Source organism: Nicotiana attenuata, unplaced genomic scaffold (assembly GCF_001879085.1).
Source record: "Nicotiana attenuata strain UT unplaced genomic scaffold, NIATTr2, whole genome shotgun sequence".
Lineage (NCBI taxonomy): Eukaryota > Viridiplantae > Streptophyta > Magnoliopsida > Solanales > Solanaceae > Nicotiana > Nicotiana attenuata.
The window spans coordinates 852-26221 of NW_017675205.1; the positions used below are offsets into that span (position 1 = coordinate 852).

Genomic DNA, 25370 nt, shown 5'->3' on the forward strand with positions numbered 1-25370 from the left:
TGTGCAAGTGCAGAACAGAATGCTAAAAAGGGGAAAGGGAGAGGGAAACAGCTACAAGTAAGCACACATAAGGGGTTCGGGGGAATATGGAGATTGTAAAGAGCCTATTGGTTAGGCAAGGGTAGACTTTAGGCATGCCCAACAATGGAGAGTGCTAGCACACCTATAAGCCTGCCAGAACACATACTTTTAGAGGCTAGGATCCCAGGGGATCAAGTCTGATTCATGGACAATAACTTGCAGTATGCCATGCCTCAAACCATAGCTTAAACACATAGGGGGGTAGGGGTTTTGGATTCATAGTAGAACAGGCAGAAAGAAATCAGTATGCTAGAGTAAGTGTTGAATTATACATAAGCAGTAAGCAAACATGGGTACAAAAAGCAGTAAGAAAATACATTGTTGTGGTGCTACAAAGCTTAAATCAGGACATACCAGTTTCAAAGAAGCAAATGGAGAAAGCAGGCAGCAAAACTTGTAAACATGCCACAGTACAAACAATAAGAGAGAATACTTTTTGAGTGTGTGTATAAGTTCAGAAAGACTACGAATGATGGGGTCCCCTGTGTTAATGAAAGAGTCGTGTACTTATAGTGTGAAACACAGGCAGAAATAAGGTAAGAAAATAACTAAGGAACTGGGTATCAATTAAAATCAATCAGTGCAAGACTTTCTTTAATTAAGGAATTCAGACTTACACGGTAATGAGCAAGAAAATTATTTAAGAAAAGAGATCAAACAAGTATTTGTGCAAAGTAGGCAATTAGGGGTAAATACATAGGAGTTTATTTAAGGGCAGAAATTTGAAATACACGGTTACATAAATAAGGTAGAAAATCAATTAGTACACAGTAAATCAAGGAGTCAGAGGTTTGTAATTATTGGTCCATGAATAAACCAAGTCAGAAAAGCTAAGGAAAGTTTTCGACTCAAACCAAGCTATAGGAAAATCAGCAAACAAGGAAAGAAGATCAATCCGATTTTCACAAAGGAAGTTTGAAATCAATCAAAATTGAAAGCCATTTTAGAGGGGAGTTCAGCACATATAAAGAGCACACAAACATGCTAAGTTGAATTTAGGGCTAATAAACGTCATTCCATTGCAAAGATGGTAGTCACATAGGTCAGCGGCGTAGAAGAGAGATAGTATCAAATAGTATACAAAGGGTCCAGTATAAGGACCTTAGAAGAGTTTAGTAGAGAATCAGAATTGCCTAAAGAAATAGAGATCGAAACAAAGATTCCAAGATTCAGTTGAGCAATAGAGGAAACAAATTTAGAAACTCGAAATAGTTAGGGTTTCTGAAATCAAACAATTTCCAAGATGAAGGACAAGCATACCACATAGCTAATGGTCTCAAAACTCGGATGAACCCCCAAATTCTAGGGTTTTTATAATCAATCGAGCGTAGAGATGAGAGGACAAGTAATCAAGGAAAAAGATACAAATCGAAACAGGTTCAGGGGTCTCAGAAAAGAACTGAGACCTTTAACATGCTTTTTCAGTAGCAGGAACTCATGAGAAGCATAGTAAAGAACAACATGCGAAACACAGTAGAAGAACTCAAAGAAACATAGTAGAAGGAACTAATAAGAACACAGTAGGAGAAACTAATAAGAACACAGTAGGAGAAATATATAAAGAAGTATAGTAGAAGAAACAAGAACACAGTAGAAGAAACTTAATAAGAAACATAGTAGAAGAAGCACACAAGAGAAAAAGAAAATCAGAGAAACATCTAAATAACTCAAAAACCCTAGATCGGAAAAATAAAGGTTTTGAAAGCATAGTTTTGAAAGAAATATCTAGAATTCATTTAAAAGTTTAGGGAAAACACGGATCTAGAACAGATCTAAAGAACTCAGAAGAACCTCGAAAACTAGGGTTTCAGAGGAACCCAAATGGTGAGAAAGGCTTGGATAGTCGTTGATCTAAGCAGGAGGAGTCGAGGTCAAGCTCGAGACAGACATGGCTTGCCGGAGCAAGGCCGGGGATGGCCATAAAACTTGAATCAAGCAAGGTCTGGATGAAGCTTCTTCGTGGTCAGGCCATGAAACTTCAGCAACCAAGCGTACAGGAACCATAGAAGGCTGGTAGGTGGTGAGACCACCATGGATTCAGGCCAGGAGGTGGCCTGAGAAGGCGAGTGAAGCTCATCGGAGCGGAGGAGAAAGAGGAAGGTTCTAGAGAGAACCAGAGATAGAGAGATAGAGATAAGAATCGGTTGAGTGAGGAATGAGAGGGGTTTGGGGGGGTCGTTTGTTTAATTTGGTAAGAAAGGATCTAGACCGTTGATCAAAATTGATCAGCGGCCAAGATTTAATCGGACTGGGTCGGGTAGATTTAGGGATTGGGCTTGGGTCTTTGGGCTGGTTTAGTTAGGGGATATGGGCTGGTTTAATTAGGCTAGATTAGAAAGCCAAATCTGGCTATAAGTTATATAGACCTTTTTCCCCATTTAATTTATAGAAAATAGTAAATAAATTTCTGAAAACAAATTGAAAGCACTAATATGATTTATAATATATAATTATCAATTTAAAAATATGAAATTCCATTTTATAAACATGAGACGAATTTAAACCTAAAATGGCTAATATTACAATTTGCAATTTTATCCTTCAAAATACTAAATAAATTTGTAAAAAATATGTAAAAATATCTTAGCTATATTTTAGTATAACATGAGAATCAAATAAATGAATCACCAAAAAATGATAATTTTGGGGACAATAATTGGTTTTTCTTGATAAAATAGGGCAGTAAATTGATTTAAAAATCTTCGAAAAATTAAGGAAAAATAATGAAACCTTGGGATATGCTTACATATGCATATACCGACCGTTTTGAAGGTATTTTGCATATTTAAAAATACAGGGAAAAATTGGGTATCAACACCGGTTATGCACGTTGGCCCAAGTAATAGCCGGATATTCGATCAGATTTTGCTTCAACTGATGTGAAGCCCCGAGCTTCGAAAATTGAGTCCCTGGGTGAAAGCTTCAACAACCCAATCACCAGTGACCGGTGTCAGATCCATCCGTTCCATTTGAAATCGGGACATAAACTCTCTGAGCATCTCATTATCCTTCTGTCTTACTTTGAAAAGGTCTGACTTCCTGGTTTCGACCTTGATTGCCCCAGCGTGTGCATTCACGAAAGAGTCTGCAAGCATAGCAAATGAGCCAATAAAATTAGGAGATAAGTTGTGATACCATATCATAGCTCCCTTTGACAGGATCTCTCCGAATTTCTTTAACAAGACAGAGTCGGTCTCATCATCCTCCAAGTCGTTCCCTTTGATGGCACATGTGTAGGAGGTAACATGCTCGTTTGGGCCGGTCATTCCATTGTACTTAGGAATCTCGGGCAAGCAAAACTTTTTAGGGATCGGCTTTGGAGCCGCGCTCGGAGGGAAAGGTTTTTGCACGAACTTCTTGGAATCCAGGCCTTACAGTATTAGCAGCGCTACCGGGATTTGGTCGACCCTGGAATTGTTGGTTTCTACCTTTTTGTCATTTGCTTCGATTTTCTTCTCCCCTGATTCTACCCGTTTTGCCAGCTCCTCGAGCATTTTTATAATCTCAGGGTTAGTCCCCGATTCATTTTCTTTTGACCTCTCTACGACCGGTTCATCCCTACGGGTGACTTCCCGGGACGGATCGGGTTCAATTCTGCTCTGTGTACGACTTTGGTTCTATAACTTAGCTATCGCCGCCTGTTGAGCCTGTAATATTTCGAAGATCATCCTAAATTGATCCCCTCTACTCCATTGTTTTGTGTATTTTGAGCTACCGAACGGGCTCTAATAAGTAGGGATTTTGACTACTTATTCGCACTCTTTTACTTTCGTTTTAGACCAAAATCGCTGAAAGATATTCCCGAAAACTAATGAAATGTGCTTGCTAGTAGGGGTGTTAGAACATGAGCTAAAGAGATAAAAATCAACTCAAGAAGGAGTAATTTTGGATAAGGACAGAAACAAGGCTAAAAGGGCACTGTGCGAACCACACAATATTGAGTGCGGCCGCAGATCACGAAGAAGACCTCTGACAAGAAATGACATGCAAAGTGCGAACCGCACAATTCTGGTGTGACCACAGAAGACAAAGATTAGAGAGATAGGATTTTAAGTTCAAGAAGAAATGCGGACCGCACTATTTTTCTGCGGACGCATAATCAAAAGCGTGGCCACACTCATTTTTATGCGGTCTGGAGAAGTCTCACACAGCCAAATTCAAAGACCAAGGAGTGCGGACCGCGCTATAATTGTGCGGCCACAGAAGCAAGAGTGCGGCCGCACTCATAAATGTGTGGTCCGCAGAAGTTGAAGGAGTGCTGCCGCAATCCAGAATTGTGCGGCCACAGAACTGGAACCTGTCAAGCCAAGTCTTATTGTGCGGACCGCACACATAATTGTCTGCAGGGGTAATTTTGTCAAATATTTTTTCAGTTTAGTATAAATAGAACTTTTTGTCATTTTTAGGTCAAGTATTGTTTTAGAGGAGCACCTGAGCCGTTTTTCTTTACTGTATTGGGTAACATTGTACTAGTTTAGCATTTTAACATTAGATTTTCTTCCCTTAATTATCTATTATGGATTTTATCTTAGTTTTTTCTTTAATTTCTTTAGTTTTCACGAGTAGCTAAATTTTTAGCTAGGGTTATAGCCCAACCCTAGTGTGGGTACTTGATGGGTGTTTGATTTAGGGCTTGTTTGTGATTGGGTTAGTGATACTTAGCCTAGTTCTTGCTTGAATTCAAGAATTAATGGTTGCAAACATTGATTCATGCCTATTTGACTTAGTCTTTACTTGAGAGAGGGAGAGATATTAAGTCTAGGAAAACTTGGCTAACAAGAAATTGGGGTGAACTCAAGAAATTGATAGCCCCAATTAAATGGTTGAATCTAGAGATAGTAAGACCCGACTTGAGCATTTATCACTTGTTTTGTGCAATACCCATTTGGACTTGAGAAAGCCAAATTGAGCAAAATCACTCAAACTATCGAGAGGTATTGAGTGGGTAATTGCGTGTGATTGTTATATTACAATCCCGACCAATCAAACTTGCCCTAGATTTACAACCCGTTAGGTGACCACCTAGGTGGAAGTCACGACCCTAGATCATTTATCAACTTGAGAAACAACAACACTAAAAATATTGTCTTTTAGCTATTCATTTACAAACATTAGCATAATCAATAGAAGTAGAAAGAAACAACCAAATATGTGGAAGTGCAATCTTGGGCACATCATATACCTGGTCTAGACATATACCTAATCCCATATCTAACTCATGTGGATTCGACCCCGACTTGCGTTGGATTTTTATTTTTGTTTCGACCGCCTCATAACTTATATTTGTGGTGTGAGTTTGGGCGACATCAGGCTCCACCACGGATGCTATTCTCAGGGTCAGTAGGTAGATTTGTATTGATAGCCACATGCGAGTTAGTGTCAAATGGGTCCGCGACTGAAATTCCGACGGGATCAACAGGCGGTACCTCGTTACCGGGTGCTATGTTGTTATTTTCATCGTGATAACCGGACTCATTGTCAACATGCAGGGGTGTTGATTGAGAGTTTGACATATTTGAGTTTTAACATGAATTTAGAGACACTTCAAAGAACAAGTGTAAAGTAGTGTGCAATATGGAGATTTGTATCAAATAATCACTATTATCCTTAGCCCAACGGTGGGCGCCAAACTGTTTACCCTCAAAATTGGATAACAATTGAATTTGTTAGTGGTTTTAAGGATACGTGGATTAACTTGACACGGAGCGATAAATTAAGTTGTAATTGAAATAAACAATGATAAAGTAAATTCAAACCACACGAATGAGAAAAATTTCAATCTTGGAAGGTCAACCGCCCTCGAACTGGATGTCCCTTGATCAGTATCAAGATACAATAGAGCGAGCTTAAAGAGAGAAATAATAATATATTGCTTTGGAATGCGTGTTACAATGTGTTAACGAATTATCAGACCCCCTTTATATAGTGGGGGAATCCTACTTTAGGCACAACTCTATAAGAGCCTGTTTGGAAAGCCACCTTGGAAATGGATTGGGTGTAATTGGATGTAATTACACAGTTTGGCATGTTTGTTTGGCCAAGTAATTACTTGGTAAGCATGGAATTGGGTGTAATTAGAAAGGTGTAATTACACTCTCCAATTCTCAAGGGGGAGGTGAGAATTGGTGGTAATTACACTGTGTAATTACAAAGTTATTTTTTAGTTTCTTTCGTTTTTGTTTTTATTTTAATTTATTTTCTTTATAACTTTTTATTTCTATTATTTTAATTTTTTAATTTTTTAATTTTAATTTTACTTTTTAGTTTCTTTCAAAATTTTAAAATATATTTTTCTTTGTACATTATTTATCTTTTATTTCTCTATCTTTACTTCTCGTGATTCCATGTAATTGCATATATTTTATTTTTTATTTATTTTATTATTCTATTTTTTGAAACTATACCCCCTAATATTAGAAATAACGAGTCATTAACAAACTTGGCATATAATGAGTGATGCAATTAAAGTGAAATTTCGTTGTTGAATGTGGTTATAAACTTATCATGTTTGCTAATCTTAAGTTGTAGTGGAACTTACTATTATTATGTCGGAGACATATGTAAAACAATTTTTGTTTTTGAAATTTGAAATTGTGTTATATTCATGGTTCCAATTTACTTATTTTAGTAGTATTGGCTCACATTGCATGTTGTTCATTTGTAGTTAGAATTGATAGATTAGTTTTGTCAAATATTTGAATAATGTTATGATATTATATTTATAAATATTAATTTATTTTATCAAATATGAATTCCATGATGTTCTTACAAAATGTATATTTTTAGGTTTTGTAAGTATCTAAAATAAATATTATTAATTTGAAATATATATATATATATATATATATATATATATATATATATATATATATATATATATATATATATATATATATATATATATATATTATCTTTACAATATTAGTTATAAATATATGCTTACTAATTAATGTATATTCACGAAGAAATATACTTCTTAAATACAAAATATACTACCATTTATACTTATAAAAATTTATAGGCATATATTTATTTTATTAACTTTTAAGTTTTGGTAATTACTTAATTTAAAATTGAATCTAATTATGTAATTACACTTGTGCAACAGTAAACTTATAATTACACTGTAATTACACTATGACAAACAAACATGTCGTCATAATTACACAATTGTGTAATTACTAGGCTGTGTAATTACTACCCTAATAATTTCACCAATTCCAATTACCTGGTGGCTTTCCAAACAAACCCTAAAAGGTAAAAATCACTTGATTTGCTGATTGCCGGTTCCTTATTGATACGTACCGAGATTTCCGCCGTAATATCCAACCGGTCACGGATATTTCGGTCTTTTGTTGGTTATGCTAACAATATTTCTTCGAGCTCGTTCGGGGTTAGGGTCGATTCCGAGATCACGGACTCAACGTTCTCCGAAGACAGGCATTCTGACCCCGAGTAGTAGTTCGGTGGGACTTGGGGTCGATCTTCAGTCCTTCATGTATACAGTTTTGAATTTTAAATTAGCAGCTTAAAAAGTCAGGATACTTATAGGGTGTTTGGCTAAGCTTATAAGCTAGTCAAACTAGCCTACAAGCACTTATCGGCTTATCTACGTGTTTGGTAAAGTTAAAAGTGTTTATAAGCCAAGTACTTATAAGTCAATATAAGCCAAAAACCATAAGCTGGTCACACCCAGCTTATGAACTTTTAGCTTATAAGCACTTTAAGTTTGACCAAGATTTTTACTATTTTATTCTTAAAATATTCATTTTTAGAACAAAACTCCTACATCGGTACTCACTACCTCAAGTATTCAACCTAAGCCCCCCCCCCCCCCCCCTCCCACACCTCTTCAAGTCTGCAATTCTCATTGACTATTTAAGATAAGTAAATTCTTTATTCCTTTGCATATTTATATCTATGTGATTGTGTATTAATCTGTAAACGATTTGTAATAAATGAGGACATATCAAATTTTGGGTATATTGCTTTCTAAGTGTTGTGGTGATGAAGACAGTGTTTGTTTCTCTTCAAATATTTTGTCCTGTTTAGGTTAATTTTTTACTAAGAAACTTTTGTCAATTTATTAAGTATTATAACTTATGTTATATGCTTATGATAAAATAAATTATATTTATCATAAAAATTATCTTATCAAAGCACAGTTGTATTTAAAATAAAATGACAAATAGAATATTTTGTATTTGAATTGATTTGGAATCTAAAGTTTTGAAGAAATTACTCTCTTATAAGTGTAAACAATTATAAGGTTATTTAAGTCATTTTAACAGAAAAAGAGCTTATCAGCACTTTTTTATCAAATATTGCATCAACTTATTATCAATTTCTGCACTTATACCCAAACACGTAACTGCTTATTTATTTAATCAGTATCAGCACTTAAAAGTGCTTTTCAGCACCTAATGCTTATCAGCTACTTCAAATCAGTTAATCCAAACGGGCTATTAGTCCTGCAGTTTGCTGAATTGGTTACCATTATAAATTATGAATATATTTTAAATAGCAAACTTAAAAGTGACTACGTGCACTTCTCCCGATTTTCCTCGGGGCATTGGGCCACACACATATCAGAGATGCAGCTCTTGGGGCATATTCATCGTACAACGTGAATGAAAAAGCCAATACACAACTCCCCGTGGATATATAAGTTGGAAGTTCTTAAACAGGGATTAGCTAAAGTGGAAAATGACACAGCAATAATCTTTGTGGAAGGCAGAATGGTAGACATCTTTAATTTTGTCGTTGGTTTTTGTGTTCAAAGGTAATAAAGGCAGTTTTGGTGAAGTGCATTCTCTTTTTGTACGTCCACTTGGAGAAAAGGAAGGCTTTTGGGGTTCCTTTTTGGTTATTGAATTAGAAAGAAACTTGCTCTGCTTGTACAGAGGAGGAAGGTGTATTATGACAAAAGAATGTGATACTTTTCTTATCGCAATGACCACCCAAGCCCCGCGAATATGTTTTTTTCCGCGAAAAACATACCCAAGCATTCTCAAAGTCAAATAAATAAAATATGCAAGACGGCAAGTCATTTTTGATTAAAAAAAAATTATATTAAAGTCATTTTCTTTTACCAAATGGAGGAAATGACTTCTCTCACTTTGGCTGAAGCTATTTTCTGTACTACTATCTTAATCCTAACTTCATTTGTTACTTGTTTAAGCTAAATTCCTGTTGTTATTACTAAATTAATACTTAAAAAGTTCATAAAAGACACAACCCACTAATCCACTTTGCTAATATTAATCTTTAATGTTTATGTTAAATGGAAAATATTTTATTCATCAATATTTTGTTGTTGGTAAGGTCTGCATACAGACTACCCTACCCAGACCCCACATATTGGAAATATACTGGGTTATGTTATTGTTGTTATCAATATTTTGCTGAAGTTCGTTCTCATGGAGTAACATTGTAGGCTAGCTACTCTAAATAATAAGCAACACGGGGGCTAAATTGACAAACTAGTGAATAAATGGCTGTGTACCAGTGAATTTGGGATTTTAATTATTGATATACGCGTACATAATTAGATTGATATATATACGCGTACGTAATTATTGATCTTGTGTTTCTTTCATTAATTCAGGTCTGTTAATTAAGACAAGTTTCTGAGCACTTTACTAATTAAAATAACAACATTTTATGTTGTCCCGTATCAGTATATGATTGATCATTCTAAGTGGAAAAGCTCTTTTAATAAATTGATTAAAGGGACTTCTAGTGAGTGGCAATTAATATACGTTGAGTGTACTTGATAGTGACATAAAGCAAAATGAACGCCACTTTTTTCTTTTTCTTTTTCGGGCCTAAAAAAAGAAAGAGAGTTTTGGAGTTGATAAATATAAAGCCTCACTTTAGGAGCCTTTAGCTTTACATGAGGCAAATATACCTACTCACCATTATCGTCTCTTTTTGCTGTAGTCAAAAAGTGGAAACCTTGTTTCTTAACCTAGTAGTTTTCTTTGTGTAATTAGGCTTCTTAAATTTCCTTTAACACACGTGAGTTTGAGATATGTTGGATGTTGGGGACTAATTAAGTGGCGCTAAATCTAATTGGCGTAATTTTTTTAATTCAAAGTTCAAATTGTGAAACTAAAATTCCTTGGTTAAACTTCAACTAAGTTATGGCCATACTTTGGTAAAATGATTGTAAGGTATGCAGAGGCGGACTTAGGATTTGAAAGTGGCGGGACATCACTGTCGACTAAAAATTTAACCAAATACTGGAGCGGAAATCAAACCAAGACAAAAAACTAAAAGTCAAGATGTAAGCCTCAAATCAACCAATGCAACTGCCTAAACTTTGAGTCTTACTATACGAATCAAAATATAATGCACGCTTACCGAAGTAGTGTCACGCGACACCACTTCGTCAGAAAATTTTACTAAATATATGTATTAATACTGTACGGAAACGATAAGTAGGAAAAAATAATACCACTTGACATAAATTGTGTCTTGGTGTGTTGATTATGTGTTTGATTTTGCTCTATGAGGTCAAAGGTTCAAACCTTAACTAGCACATTTTTCTTTTGCAAATATTTGAGAGAGCCTTTATGGAAGGACTGCTAGCAGTGAATTTAAATCTCACACCTCTTGAGATTGAGACAGATTCCACGGAGGTAATCAAAATTCTTGAACATGGTTCCCACGCTTGAGACATTAATTCGCGATTGCAGGTCTTTAATGCTCCAGTTGCATAAGGTGGTAATCAAGCATAACTTCCGAGAAGGCAATAAAGTAGCTCACTTTTTTGGCAAAAAAAGCTCCTAGTCAGTCCAACATCAACAAAACAACTCACTTTTCAGTTCCGCTCCATTAGTAGAATCTATAGTTCATTCTGATAGAGAAGGAACGCATATTGTGAGAATAATTTCGGATAGTATATGCACCAAGTTGGCTGAGCTTGGTAATCAAAATGCCTTAGAAGGCATTTCTATGATTTTGTAATATCTCTGACATCTTTAAGCGTTAATATAAACATTTCTTATTCTGTAAAAATTGTGATAAGTAGAATTGAACTCGTGACATTTTCTAACTTAAGACTCAATAAAATCAATAGACTAAGGCTATTTCTTGTCAAAAAGAATGATAATCAAAGTTATAATTCAGTTCTTCTATAAATTTCGATACCGCTTACAAACCCTGCCTGTAATTTAAGATATATACACATATATTTTTTCCGAAATTATTGAGGGCAATCAATAGGAAAAAAGTTAGAAATGAGGAAAAAAGTAAAGTTAATAAGAGTTGCAATCAATCAAAGGGCATCGTGCTATAACCTGCAAATGCGATTTACGGACACTACGTAAATAATCACCTGTCAGAAAGATTCATGCAGACAATCTAACGTAGAGCTGAAAATCTTAACGGACACGGACCATGGTTAGCTTTATTAACCACTAACCATTCCTAGCCACCTCAGCAATCTTTTTACATGTAACACGTGGCAGTGTCTCATTTGGTACGAAAAATCCACTATAAGTATGAATAGACAGAGAGAGAGGAGAGCCCGAAGTTCCATTATTTTGCTGCTATTTTTTTCTCTTTCTCTCTCAACAATAAAGCTCAAATATTTCCCGGTAAACTCAAATATGGAGAAATCCAATTTCAAATCGAATTCCAATTCCAATTCAAGTTCCAACTCCAATCACAGCTACCACCACCGGAATTTTCACAGGCAGAATAGTCACATATCAATGTCGGACACCGACTCACAGGTGAGTCAAATGGACTCGTTCCACTCACCTCTCCGATCCGACTCACCTCTCCGTTCCGATGAACCCTTTCCCGATCACCGCTCCACCAAGTCACTCTCCTCAAAAGCCTTAGTTTCAGTCGACAAATACTACTCTCCACTTCGATCTCCCCGTAAACCTTCCTGGGAGAATTTAAGCTTACCTCCGACACCTACTCCGCCGTCGGAAGCCGGCAACAAGGATCGGGATTCGGCGCGGACGATGAATTTTAGTAGGGCGGTTAGGGAGGATATGACTACCGGGGTGACGAAGGTGGGACCCGTTCGTGGTGGTGACGTGGAAGGTGGAGAGGTGGCCGGAGGGGAGAGGCCGCCTCCGAGGACACCAGGGCGTTCGAAGAGGGAACTGATGCTGAACAGGGCGGCGTTAGGGTTTAGGGTTTGTGAGTTAATTTTGTGCTGTATTTCTTTCTCGATCATGGTATCTGATAAAACTGAAGGTTGGAGCGGTGACTCTTATGATCGGTACAAGGAGTACAGGTCTTAATTTTCTTTTCCTTATTTTTACATAATACAGTATTAAATATGCGTATTAATTATTGTTGGCAGCTGCTAATTCCCTGTTTCTCATTTATTATTTTCCAATAATTACTTTCCATGACATTTTGTGATGTTAGACCTTTTATATTATGTCACAGGTATTGCGTCGCTGTTAATATTATTGGATTTGTATACTCTGCATTTCAAGCATGTGATCTAGCATACAATTTGGCAAGCTGGAAACACTTTTTCTCTCACCACGTGCGATATCATTTTGATTTCTTGATGGATCAGGCAAGTAATGCCGTTTGAACTTTTCTACTTGGGTAACATGTACTTCTAGTTTGAGTATTGATTTTAGTACTTGGGTTAGAATTGGATTATTGGATGTTACTTCTTCATTGTGGCTGTTACTATGCTGCTAGACAGAAAGGTCAAATAAACTGCTTCTTTGGAGAAAAATGGCATTCCTTGACCTTTTCAAATGTCCAAGCTTTTTGGAGCATCTTAGTGCATTTTAGATCAGAGTCCTCTAAGTTCTTGTTGTGGTTTTGTTCTGAAGAAAAACTTTTGTTCTTAGGAGCTAGCAGATAAGAAAATCATGTTGATGCCTCATTTACACTTTACAATACCTAGTTCAGCATTTAAAGACCAAGGTTATGTGTGGTTGCACTATATCATGAGATAGGAAGTGTGAGGGGAACCCACCCTTTACAAGGGATCAGCGATACAATGAATTTAAACTCATAGTATGCCAGTCATGCTAAAAAGAGAGATTGGTGAGGTGAACCAGATAAAAGAGATGCCGGTCATCTACTATGCTTCCTTGTTTTTTTGGGGGGTGGGGGTGGGGGTGGGGGTGGGGGTGGGGGAGGAGGGATGGCCTATACTTCACTAATCCTATGTTTTCACTGGTCAATTTAATTTATCATGAGAGCTCTGTTGCATACGAAAGTATATGAAACTATCTTGATATGAATTGAATGTTATATACTATCAATGAATAAGCTTTGTGGCACAAATCATTTCGTTTAGATCACGTCTTAACGACTAAGGCTTTCATCACTGATGTAGATGAAGATAGGTCCCCCCGCCGCCTTCAGCCTCCAGTGGACTTCTTGACCATTTTATCTTTTTCGTCAATTTGTAGTAACCACGAAACTATTTAAATAAAGAAAGTCAATGTCTTTTTATCTGATAATGTTCCTCAGCTTTTATCTGAAAGACTTCAAACATGGTACCAAATTCTCTGTTTACTTCGTTGAGTTTCAAAAATTCATATATGTAACCATAAACCTTGTGTCATATGTGAAAGGTATTTCCCAGCATGCGTGTTGGCTTACAAAATTATACTCATTTTCCTGTTTCCACTAGGAGAAACCTTATTAGGAGATGTTAGGTTGCAGCATATTTTAGCATGTTCTAGTTTTCGTATGCGAGTTTTTGAACAATTTTAGAATTTAATGGAAAAACTAGCAAAGTCAAAAAGCTGTGGTTTTCATGCATGCAGGAGAATTGAGATATTCTTATACTGAACCTCCTAGAAAAGTAAAATATGCACTTAGCCTTAACCTCCTAGAAAAGTAAAATATGCACTTAGCCTTAAAAATCTTTCCTTACTTCATAGTGGTGATAGAACAACTGTCTTGAATCCTGGTCACTACTCTGCTTCTTACTTCTGCTGCTGTTTTATGTATTACTGGCTCTCAATTTTTGCTTTTCTGTACAGATATTGGCTTATCTTCTTATGTCAGCATCTTCTTGTGCTGCAACGAGGGCAGATGACTGGATATCAAATTGGGGAAAAGATGAATTTACAGAGATGGCAACAGCATCTATTGGGTTATCCTTCCTGGCTTTTATAGCCTTTGCATTTAGCTCCCTCATATCTGGTTACAACCTCTGCAACCGTAATTCCTCGTGACCCGAGAATGAGTTCATATTAGTCGTTGAGTATATTTGAGTATCGCTACATAAAATTTTATTTCTAGCTGGAAAAGCTGTACAGATTTAGCGAATAGAATCAACTGTATAACTGTTCTTTTCCTACTACAGATAAATAAGATGTGCAGATGTAGTTAGCTAAGTACTGTGTTGGAGTATGTATAAAATGTGAGGGAACCCAAGAGATGAACCAGAAACCAATAGCGAAGAGGTCGTATTCTCAACGTCGTCCTTTTGTTTTTTGGTTACTAAAGCTAGAATCACAGTTAATGTTAATATTTTTTTGGCAGAGAATGAGAAGCCCCTCAGTATCCTTGTAGTATTCAGAGTTGTGAAAACAAATTAAACGGATATTATTTGCTAGTCGTGTCTCGATTAGGCGATAAAGCACTACATTTAATTAGAAACACCAGAAAAAACATACCCTCCGTTTCAATTTAGATGAGGTATTTTGAATCGGAGTTTAAAAAAAAAACTTTTGAAATTTGTTGTCTTAAAAGCATAAGGGGTAAAAGCTTTGTGGGGCCATGATATTTTTGTGGTTATAAAAACTTCTCATTAAGGATAAAATGGATAAAATAAAGAGTTTAAAGTTGAATTATTTCAAAATTTAGAAATGTGTCATTTATTTTGGAACGTTAAAAAGGAAAGTAGCTCAAACTACAAGAGTTTAAAGTTACAATAAGAAGTTGCTCACACACAGAGAAAATGCAAGCCAGGAGAGTGGCCTTTTAAAAAGTCTTGAAACGTAGTTGACGCTTAGATAAAGGTCCTTACAACTCTGCATTCACATGTTAATCCAATATAGTGGCTTTGAGCTAATGTAAAAAAGAAATAGAAAAAAAAAGTATTTCTCTTAAAGAAACACTAGGAAACAGCAAAAGGAAAAAGAAAAACAATGGGATATTCACATTTCTCTGCTACGTGAGAGAATTTCCATGGAAAAAGTATTCGGGATCAAGAGATGTATGGTAAGTAGATATACGATTTGATATCCCAAATCAGTAAAATATCACATTGGAACAAAGTTATTGATCTTGTAATTGAGGGGAAAAAGTGATCCTGTTATATTGGATGGATTAGTCTTCGTTCAGCTTAAGATCGGTATGATAAAATAATTTTTTATAAAAATACTTATTCAATATATTTTCCAAAAATAAATTACTAGTATACATATCTTCTAGATATCTATTTAGTTAGAATAGGATTAGTATTATACTCTTATGCTAGTATTTATTTATACTGCATTAGAGAGTTGTAAAAATATGCTTGTATTCTTGTTGGGTGGACAACTTATAAATACAAAACCCTTACCCTGTTTAGGGGAAGCACAACATTTGTACAAATTATCATGGTATCAGATACAAGCGGCGATCCTGAGTATTAATTCCGTCATCGTTCGGTGTTTCTCTCTCCGGCGACTTCGTCTTTCCGTTACTCCGTTGTTGTTCTTCTTCTACGTTCTCTGCTGCTACGGGCACTTCGTCGGCTTCGGTTGTTAACAAGTCCTTCTAATTCTTTATCATATTTGCTTATTCACGTTGAATTTAAAGTGGAGTTTCCTCTATCTACACCTATTCTTTGTGTCCTCATCGACAGCGGACAAACTCTAACGATTATATCAATTGAGTTTAGGTACTGCCACCGTTTTTTTGTTATTGATTAGGTGTTATTAGTTGGGTAATCTTTTTATTGGAATTGTATTTAACTTGCTTTGGTGGTTCGATTACTTTGTGCAACGTGATTCTTCTTGGATTAGCATTATTCTGCTTTTACATGATGGCATCTGCAATCCCTTTCTCTGTTCATATAAAGGATTTGGTCCCTAAAATATTGCACCGAACTAATTATTTGAAATTAACTCACTTACTTCAATCGGTGTTGGAGATGTATGATCTCATTGGCCATATTGATGGTTTTAATGTGACACCTTTACAATTTCTGTCTGTTACTGAGGGTTCATCATCTGTTCAGCAAATTAATCCTGAATATGCAAAGTGGTGTAAGGTTGACCGTCTTATTATTACTTGGATTCATGCTACTATACATTCTGATCTCATTCCTTTACTCTATGATTGCCCTACTGGTGCTGATGCTTGGTCTAGGCTTAAAATACATTTTCTTCATCAGTCTACTGCCCGTGAGATGCAGTACAAACATAGTCTTCAGACATTTAAAAAAGGAGACCTATCTATTGATTCATACATGGCAAAGATACGTGAATTTGCTGATTGCCTTCATTCTATCGGTTGTGGTGTGGATGACCCTGAATTGGTACGTTGTGCTTTGAATGGTCTTCCTGTCTCTTATGAATCATTTATTGTCATGGCTTCCTATATGCACCCTCCTCCGACTTTTGCAGAGCTGTGGACTATGCTCAATACCCACGAGGTGCGCACTCTGCCTACAAGTGATGTGGCCTCTGCTCCTATGCCTACCACTTTGTTAGCTCATTTTCTGATGTTACTTCATCTTCTCCTGTTGGTCCATCTTCTGGCCGAGGTAACTTTGGTCGTTCTAGAAACTATCGTGGGCAATCTTATCGTGGTCGTGGCTCTGGTCGACGAGGTCGTGGTTCTCCTTTTCAGCTGTCTTATGGAGGTCATTATCAGCATAATGTTCGGCATCAGTCCACAGTTCCTCATGGATATGATAAGGGTGTTCTTGGTGCTTCCCCTATTCAGCTGCCTCCATTTGCTATGTCGAACCCGACTACTCCTATGGTTACTTGTCAGATTTGTAGTATGACTGGCCATACAACTATCTCTTGCCCGCAGCGTCATAATTATTCATTTGCTCCCACCACAGCTCAAGCACACTTGGCATCATTGTCTCTCCATTCCTCGACTGACGGGAATTGGTACTTGGATTCGGGAGAGACCTCACACATGTCTTTTGACCAAGGTAATATTTCTTCTCCTACTCCTACTTTCAATAATTCTATACTTGTTGGCAATGGTGAATCAGTTCCTATTCATTCTATTGGTTCTTCCTCCTTGTCCACTTTGTCGCATACTTTTTTCTTGCCCTCTGTCTTATGTGTTCCACTTCTTCGTAAAAAGTTACTTTCTGTTCGTCAATTTATCAAAGATAATATTTGCTCAATTGAATTTTTTCCTAGGGGTTTTGTTGTGAAGGATTTGCAGACGGGGAAAATCCTCCACAAATGCCATAGTGACGGGCCTCTCTATCCATTTTTTCAACTTGCTCCCTGCTCGTCTTCCTCTTCATCAGAAGCCCCCGCTGTCTCCTTGGTTCCTGCATCAGATTGGCATGCTCGTCTTGGTCATCCAGGATCACCAGTCCTTGCGTCACTTAGGTTTAGAAATTTTATTTCTTTTAATAATACCCTTGGGTCGTTCTTTTGTAATTCTTGTTTAACTTCTAAGCATTCTACTTTACCATTTTCTATTAGTACTTCTTCTTCAACTCATGTGTTAGAATTGATTCACTCTGATGTATGGATGTCACCTATTTCCTCTGTTACTGGATTTCGATATTATGTTATTTTTATTGATGACTTTTCCAAGTATTTGTGGCTTTATCCATTGCGGAGTAAAAGTGAAGTTTTTCATTGCTTTTGTGCATTTTAAGCTCGTGTGGAAAAGCAATTTTCTGCTTCTATCAAATATTTTCGTTCTGATGGTGGGGTGAATTCACTAGTGCGCAATTCTTGACATTTTTTTCTAGTAATGGTATTATTTTTCAGCACTATTGTCCTCACACACCACAACAAAATGGTGTAGTTGAGCGCAAGAATCGCCATCTTGCTGATATGGCTCGTACTCTCCTTTATCATGCCAAAGCTCCGCTAAATCTTTGGGTTGAGGCTTTTGAAACAACCACATACTTGATAAATCAGCTATCGACTCCCTTACTCAATTGTTCCTCTCCCTTTCGTCTTCTTTTTGGGATTGATCCCGACTACTCTATTTTACGTCCATTTTGGCTGCCTCTGTTACCCCAATTTGCGCCCTTATCGAATTCACAAACTAGATAATCTCTCATCTCCTTGTATCTTTATTGGCTATAGTTCCAATCACAAAGGACGATGTCTCCGTCTTGATATTCAACGTGTTTATACAAGTCGATTTGTTCGCTTTGTCGAACATCGCTTTCCCTATGCCACTCCACATCTTCGTCCTTCTTTCCTTAATTTTTCTTCCTCTACTTGTCATACCCCATTGCCTCAGCCCTCCCGCGTTGTATCACCTACTACAGTACACTCTAATTCTCCCTCTTATGATGTTCTTGCTCCTCCTACATCTCAAGTTTTGCTTGACCATTCTTCTATTGCTCCTCAGAGTTCTTCCGCATTGCCTTCGTCTAGTTCCACACCATCTATACCTATATCTCCTGATCATTCTACATCAATTCCCTCCGTGCCTCCTACTTCACCATTGCCACCTCCTTCTCATCCTATGGTTACCATGTCAAAAGTTGGTGTTGTCAAACCCAATCAAAAGTATGCTTTACTTGCTCAGTCTCTATCTGAATTACCTGTTGAGCCATCTTGTTATAGTTCTGCGGTTAAGGATTCTCGTTGGCGTACTACTATGGATGATGAGTTTAATGCTCTTCTAGCTAATCATACATGGTCTCTTATTCCCCGCCCTCCAAATATCAATGTAGTTGGTTGTAAATGGGTATATCGGGTTAAGCAAAAATCTGATGGATCTCTTGATCGTTGTAAGGTATGTTTAGTAGCTAAGGGATATACACAGTCTTATGGTGTGGACTATGGTGAGACATTCAGTCCGGTGGTTCGTCCTGCTACTATTAGACTAGTTCTTTCTATTGCCTTATCTCGTGGATGGCATATTCGTCAATTTGATGTTAAAAATGCATTTCTTAACAGTTTACTAACTGATACTGTTTATATGGAGCAACCACATGGCTTTCAGGATTCTCACTATCCCCATCATGTTTGTAAGCTTCATAAGGCTCTCTATGGTCTTAAGCAGGCTCCCCGGGCTTGGTTTGCTCGATTTGGCCACTTTCTTATCTCTCATGGATTTTCTAACAGTCGAGCCGATAGCTCCTTATTTGTTTATAAATCTGGAGAACGATATTTATATCTTCTCCTTTATGTGGATGATATTATCCTTATAGGGTCAGATTCTTCGTTGTTATCATGGTTTTCTGACATGCTACATGTTGAGTTTTCTATTAACGATCTTGGAGATCTTTATTTTTTTCTTGGAGTTCGTGTTTCTCGCACTTCCGCATGTCTTCATCTTTCTCAGGCTAAGTATGCTCGGGATATTCTTGATAGAGCTGGTCTTATTGGTTGCAAGCCAGTTGCTACTCCAGTATCTTCTTCTACTTCTTTGGACTCTTCACTCTCTTCTGCAGTTGACAACTCCCTTTATCGCAATTTGGTTGGTGCTTTGCAATATCTAACATTAACGCGACCAAATATTTGTTATGCTATTAATAGTGCCAGTCAACATATACAGTCCCCTCAGTCTCATCATTTTTCAGAAGTCAAACGCATTTTAAGGTATGTTGCTGGTACATTGCATCACTGTCTTCTGCTACGTCCTTCGAATTCTATCTCATTAACTGCTTACTCTGATGCTGATTGGGCTGGTTGTCCTGATACTCGACGCTCTGCCTCTATTTCTCTTTTATTTTTTGGTAATAATCTAATCTCTTGGTCTTCTAAGAAGCAACACACCGTGTCTCGCTCTAGCACAGAGGTTGAATATCGTGCCATGGCACACACTGTTGCTGATATTCTTTGGGTTCAGGAATTATTGCGTGATCTTCATATTTATCTTCCAGATCCTCCTCTTGTTTATTGTGACAATATTAGTGCATTATACCTGACTGTGAATCCTATCTACCACTCACGGACAAAGCATTTAGCTGTTGATTTCCATTTTGTTCGTGAACGGGTTGCTTCTGGTTCTATTTTGGTGCGCTATTTACCAACCTATCAACAACTTGCTGATATTCTTACTAAAGGTCTTGTTTCCCAGAAGTTTAAACATCTTAGAGACAATCTCTACATGCATCCATGTGTCGATTGAGGGGGCGTGTTAGAATAGGATTAGTATTATACTCTTACGCTAGTATTTATTTATACTGCATTAGAGAGTTGTACAAATATGCCTGTGAATGTACAGTGGACAACTTATAAATACAAAACCCTTACCCTGTTTAGGGTAAGCACAACATTTGTACCAATTCTATCATTTAGCGCCGACTCTAACGTTATCACAAGTAAGGCTTGTACCTTAGGTGTCACGACCCCAGTTCACCCTCCATGAACATGTCGTGATGGCACCTAGTTCCTACAACTAGGTAAGCCTATCAATGCGGAAATAACAACTTAACTAGCGAAATGGTTAAATAAAGCTAAACATGTTAAAATAATAACTGCATATAAGGCCGCTCGGCCTATACAACTCAAAAGAAATGCGGAAGTCTACAACTCAATCCCAAAACCCGGAAACTCACGGGAACCACAGGCTAACAGAAACATAGTACGCTGCTCCAACTCCTGAATATCTAAACAACTGAGAGAAAAGGATAGAATAAATACTAAAGCTGGAACAGAATAGAGACTCCTGGTCTGCGGACGCGGCAGATATACCTCGAAGTCTCCGTGTATCTCCGCCTCAAGGATAATGCGCCTGAGAAGAGGTACCTGGATCTGCACATGAAAAACATGCGCAGGAAGGGCATGAGTACACCACAACGGTACTCAGTAAGTGCCAAGCCTAACCTCGGTTGGGTAGTGACGAGGAAGGTCAGGGCCCTACTGAGGTAAAATATAATAATAATCAACAGTATGAAATTCTGTCAGAAATAATGAGTACAGCATGAGATAAGACAGGTCAACGAGGCAATAACAACTACACAAAGAACAAAATAAACACAGAATGACTACAGCTCAATACCAAGGATAACAATGAGGGTCTTCCAGGATACTTTCCTGTAGCCCTTTCCTCAACTGTCCAAAGGATCTCCCGGGATACCTTCCCGTAGTCCAACTCATTTGCCAAACCGAAGGATCTCCCAGGATACTGTCCCGTAGTCCAACCATCAATATGCAGGGGGATCTATCGGGAATCTAACCCGCAGTCCCAAAGTAAAAGTGCAGGGGGATCTACCGGGAATCGAACCCGTAGTCCCAAAGTAAAAAACAAGGGGGGAGCTACCGGAATCCCACATTCGTAGTCCCAATATAAATGCACAATCACAACCAGAAGGTACACGGAACCGAAGTACAAAAGACAAGCAAATAGGTAGTACTGGCCTAGCATGCTTCACGTAGTACAGTCAAGGCAACTTAAACAATTAGGCAAGTTAAATCAACTAAACATGCTTTCCTAATCTAGCACAGGTTATAATTGCAAGTAGAATAAAGTAAATATGAGAGGAACTCAATCTCACTATCGTAAGTAAAATCAGGATTTTCAACAATTGGCTCAAGTACGCGCTCGTCACCTCGCGTACAAGGCACTCAAAATAACAAATAACAAATCCTAAGGGGAAAGGTCCCCCACACAAGGTTAGACAAGCCACTTACCTCGAACCGGCTCAATATCAACTAGAAACCACGCCCTTACCACGAGTATCCGACTCCAAATGACCCAAATCTATTCAATTCAATTATACATTGTAAATAACATCGCAAATAACTGGTTTTGCTATTTAATTCAAAGCTATGGCGTGAAATTAGGTGAAATGACCAAAATGCCCTTCAGACCAACGTCTCGAAATCGAATAATTTTCACTTTTTCATAAACCTCGTACTCTCACGAGTCTAACCATATAAATATCTCCCAAATCGGAGGTCAAATGCTCACTCAAAACTCAATAGTTTAGCCTATGAAGTTTTACCCAATTTCTTCCAATTTTGATACCAAATTCGAATTTTAATGATGGATTTAACTACAAAATGATGAAATATAACTAGAAGGGATTAAAGGAACGTTACCCAATAGTTTTCTCTTCAAAACCCTCTGAAAATCGCCCTTACCCGAGCTCAATTTGGTTTTTCTAACTTATGAAATCAAACCCTCGAATTTTCTATATCAGAACAGGCATTTCCGCTTCTACTTATGCGGTCCCGCTTATGCGGAAACAAGCCGCTTCTGCGGTCTACAGTTAAATGGTCAGGACCGCATCTACGAGAAATGAGTCGCAGGTGCGAAAGCGCATCTGTGAGGGACAATCCGCTTCTGCGGAAACTAACGAAACGCTGGAGCCGCATCTGCGATGCCTGAGCCGCTTCTGCGGCTCCGCTTATGCGAGAATAGCACTGCTTCTGCGGTTTCTGAGGGAAAGGAGCAAAGACACTTCTGCGGTTATTTAGCCGCCTCTGCGGCGCCGCATCTGCGGTTCCCAAGCCGCAGATGCGAAAATACCAGAGGCAGCAATGGTTCAGCTGTTGCAACACTTCAAAATTTCTTCCGTTAACCACCCGAAATCATCCCGGGGCCCCCCGGGACCTCAACCAAAAGAACCAATAACACCTAATACCTCATTCAAACTTGTACCAATCCTTAAACCACCTAAAACAATGTCGAAAACTCGATTAATTCAAGGATTTGAGCCTAAGAACTTCAAATTCCATCAAAATACATTTTCGATCAAAAATCCAACCAAAACACGTCCGAATGACCTGAAATTTTGCGCACATATCCCAAATGACACGACGGAGCTACTGCAACTTCCGGAATTCCATTCCGGCCCTCGGATCAAAATTTACTATCGGACTGGAAACTTCAAAAATTCAACCTTCGGCATTTCAAGCCTAAAAGAGCTACGGGCTTCCAAAATACATTCCAAACACGCTCCCAACCCCGAAATCACCTAACGGAGCTAACGGGACCATCAGATTTCCATTCCGAGGTCGTCTTCACACTGTTCCGACTACGGACCACTTTTCCACACTTAAGCTCTCATTTAGGGACTAAGTGTCCCAAAACTCTCCGAAACTCAACACCGAACGTCCCGGCAAACCAAAATAGCAGAAATGAACTTAGGGGAAGCAGTTAATAGGGGGATCGGGGCGTAAATTCTTAAGACGACCGGCCGGGTCGTCACATCCTCCTACACTTAAACATTCGTTCGTCCTCGAACGAGCATAGAGAACATACCTGAAGTAGTGAAAAGATGAGGGTACTGGCTGCGTATATCCCGCTCGGTCTCCCAAGTCGTCTCCTCGGCCGGCTGACCCCGCCACTGAACCTTCACTGAAGCAATGTTCTTCGACCTCAACTTTCTGATCTGTCTGTCCAGTATAGCCACTGGCTCCTCAACATAGGATAGATCCTTGTCCAACAGGACTGAACTGAAATACAACACGTGAGACGGATCACCGTGATACCTCCGGAGCATCGAAACATGAAATACCAGATGAACTCCAGCCAAACTGGGAGGCAAGACAAGCTCATAGGCAACCTCCCCAACTCGCCGCAAGATCTCAAAAGGGCCAATAAACCTCGGACTCAACTTTCCTTTCTTCCCAAACCTCATGACGCCTTTCATAGGCAAAACCCGAAGCAGAACCCGCTCACCAACCATATATGAAACATCACGAACCTTCCTGTCCGCGTAACTCTTCTGTCTGGACTGAGCTGTACGGAGTCTATCCTGAATCATCTTAACCTTCTCCAATGCGTCCTGAACCAACTCTGTGCCCAATAGCCTGGCCTCACCCGGCTCAAACCAACCCACCGGAGATCTACAGCTCATACCATATAAAGCCTCATACGGCGCCATCTGAATGCTGGACTGATAGCTATTGTTGTAAGCAAACTCCGCCAATAGCAAGAAATGATCCCAAGACCCTCCAAACTCAATCACATACGCACGGAGCATATCCTTAAGAATCTGAAAAGTGCGCTCGGACTGTCCGTCCGTCTGGGGGTGAAATGCTGTACTCCACCTGAGTGCCTAACTCCTGCTGCACGGCTCTCCAGAACCGCGATGTAAACTGGGTACCTCTGTCTGACATAATAGAAACTGGAATACCATGCAGCCGGACAATTTCCCGGATATAAATCTCTGCCAACCGCTCCGATGAATAAGTGGTACGCACAGGAATGAAATGAGCGGATTTGGTCAGCCGATCCACAATGACCCAAATGGCATCAAACTTCTTCAAGGTCTGTGGGAGTCCCGATACAAAGTCCATGGTGATGCGCTCCCACTTCCACTCTGGAATCTCTATCTGCTGAAGCAACCTACCAGGGCGCTGGTGCTCATACTTCACCTGCTTGCAGTTGAGGCATCTAGACACATAACCAACTATATCCTGCTTCATCCGCCTCCACCAATAGTGCTGCCTCAAGTCCTGATACATCTTCGCGGCACCCGGATGGATGGAATACCGCGAACTATAGGCCGCTGCTAGAATCAACTCTCGAAGACCATCACCATTGGGCACACAAATCCGGCCCTGCATCCTCAATACCCCGTCATCTCCAATGGTCACATCTTTGGCATCTCCACGCTGAACCTTGTCCTGAAGGACAAGCAAATGAGGGTCATCGTACTGCCGCTCCCTGATACGATCAAATAAGGAAGACCGGGAAACCACACAAGCTAGAACCCAACTGGGCTCTGAAAGATCCAATCTCACGAACTGGCTGGCTAAGGCCTGAACATCCATCGTCATAGGCCTCTCTGAAGCTGGTAAAGATGCCAAACTCCCCAAACTCTCTGCCCGGCGACTCAAGGCATCCACCACTACATTGGCCTTGCCCGGGTGATACAGGATAGTGATGTCATAATCCTTCAGCAGCTCTAACCACCTCCTCTGACGCATATTAAGATCCTTTTGCTTGAGTAAGTGCTGCAAACTCCGATGGTCAGTATAGATCTCACAAGGCACACCATACAAATAATNATCTGCGAGAAATGAGCCGCAGGTGCGAAAGCGCATCTGCGAGGGACAATCCGCTTATGCGGAAACTAACTAAACGCTGGAGCCGCATCTGCGATGCCTGAGCCGCTTCTGTGGCTCCGGTTATGCGGGAATATCACCGCTTCTGCGATTTCTGAGGGAAAGGAGCAAAGCCGCTTCTGCGGCCATTTAGCCGCCTCTGCGGCGCCGCATCTGCGG

General features: G+C 38.8%; 2 protein-coding genes across 2 annotated transcripts; both read left to right on the forward strand.

The window, feature by feature from the left end:
* The first annotated feature begins 11595 nt into the window (after positions 1-11595).
* LOC109219800 (CASP-like protein 4A3) lies at positions 11596-14606 on the forward strand. The gene is made up of 3 exons (XM_019384273.1): positions 11596-12340; positions 12499-12634; positions 14070-14606. Exons 1-3 carry the CDS (start codon positions 11697-11699, stop codon positions 14262-14264), a joined length of 975 nt encoding a protein of 324 aa, XP_019239818.1. The 5' UTR covers positions 11596-11696; the 3' UTR covers positions 14265-14606.
* A 1457-nt stretch (positions 14607-16063) lies between these two features.
* On the forward strand, positions 16064-20319 carry LOC109219799. The gene is made up of 3 exons (XM_019384271.1): positions 16064-16650; positions 16734-17603; positions 18318-20319. The coding sequence occupies exons 1-3, from the start codon at positions 16064-16066 to the stop codon at positions 20317-20319; spliced, it is 3459 nt and encodes a 1152-aa protein (XP_019239816.1).
* The last annotated feature ends 5051 nt before the right edge of the window (positions 20320-25370 follow it).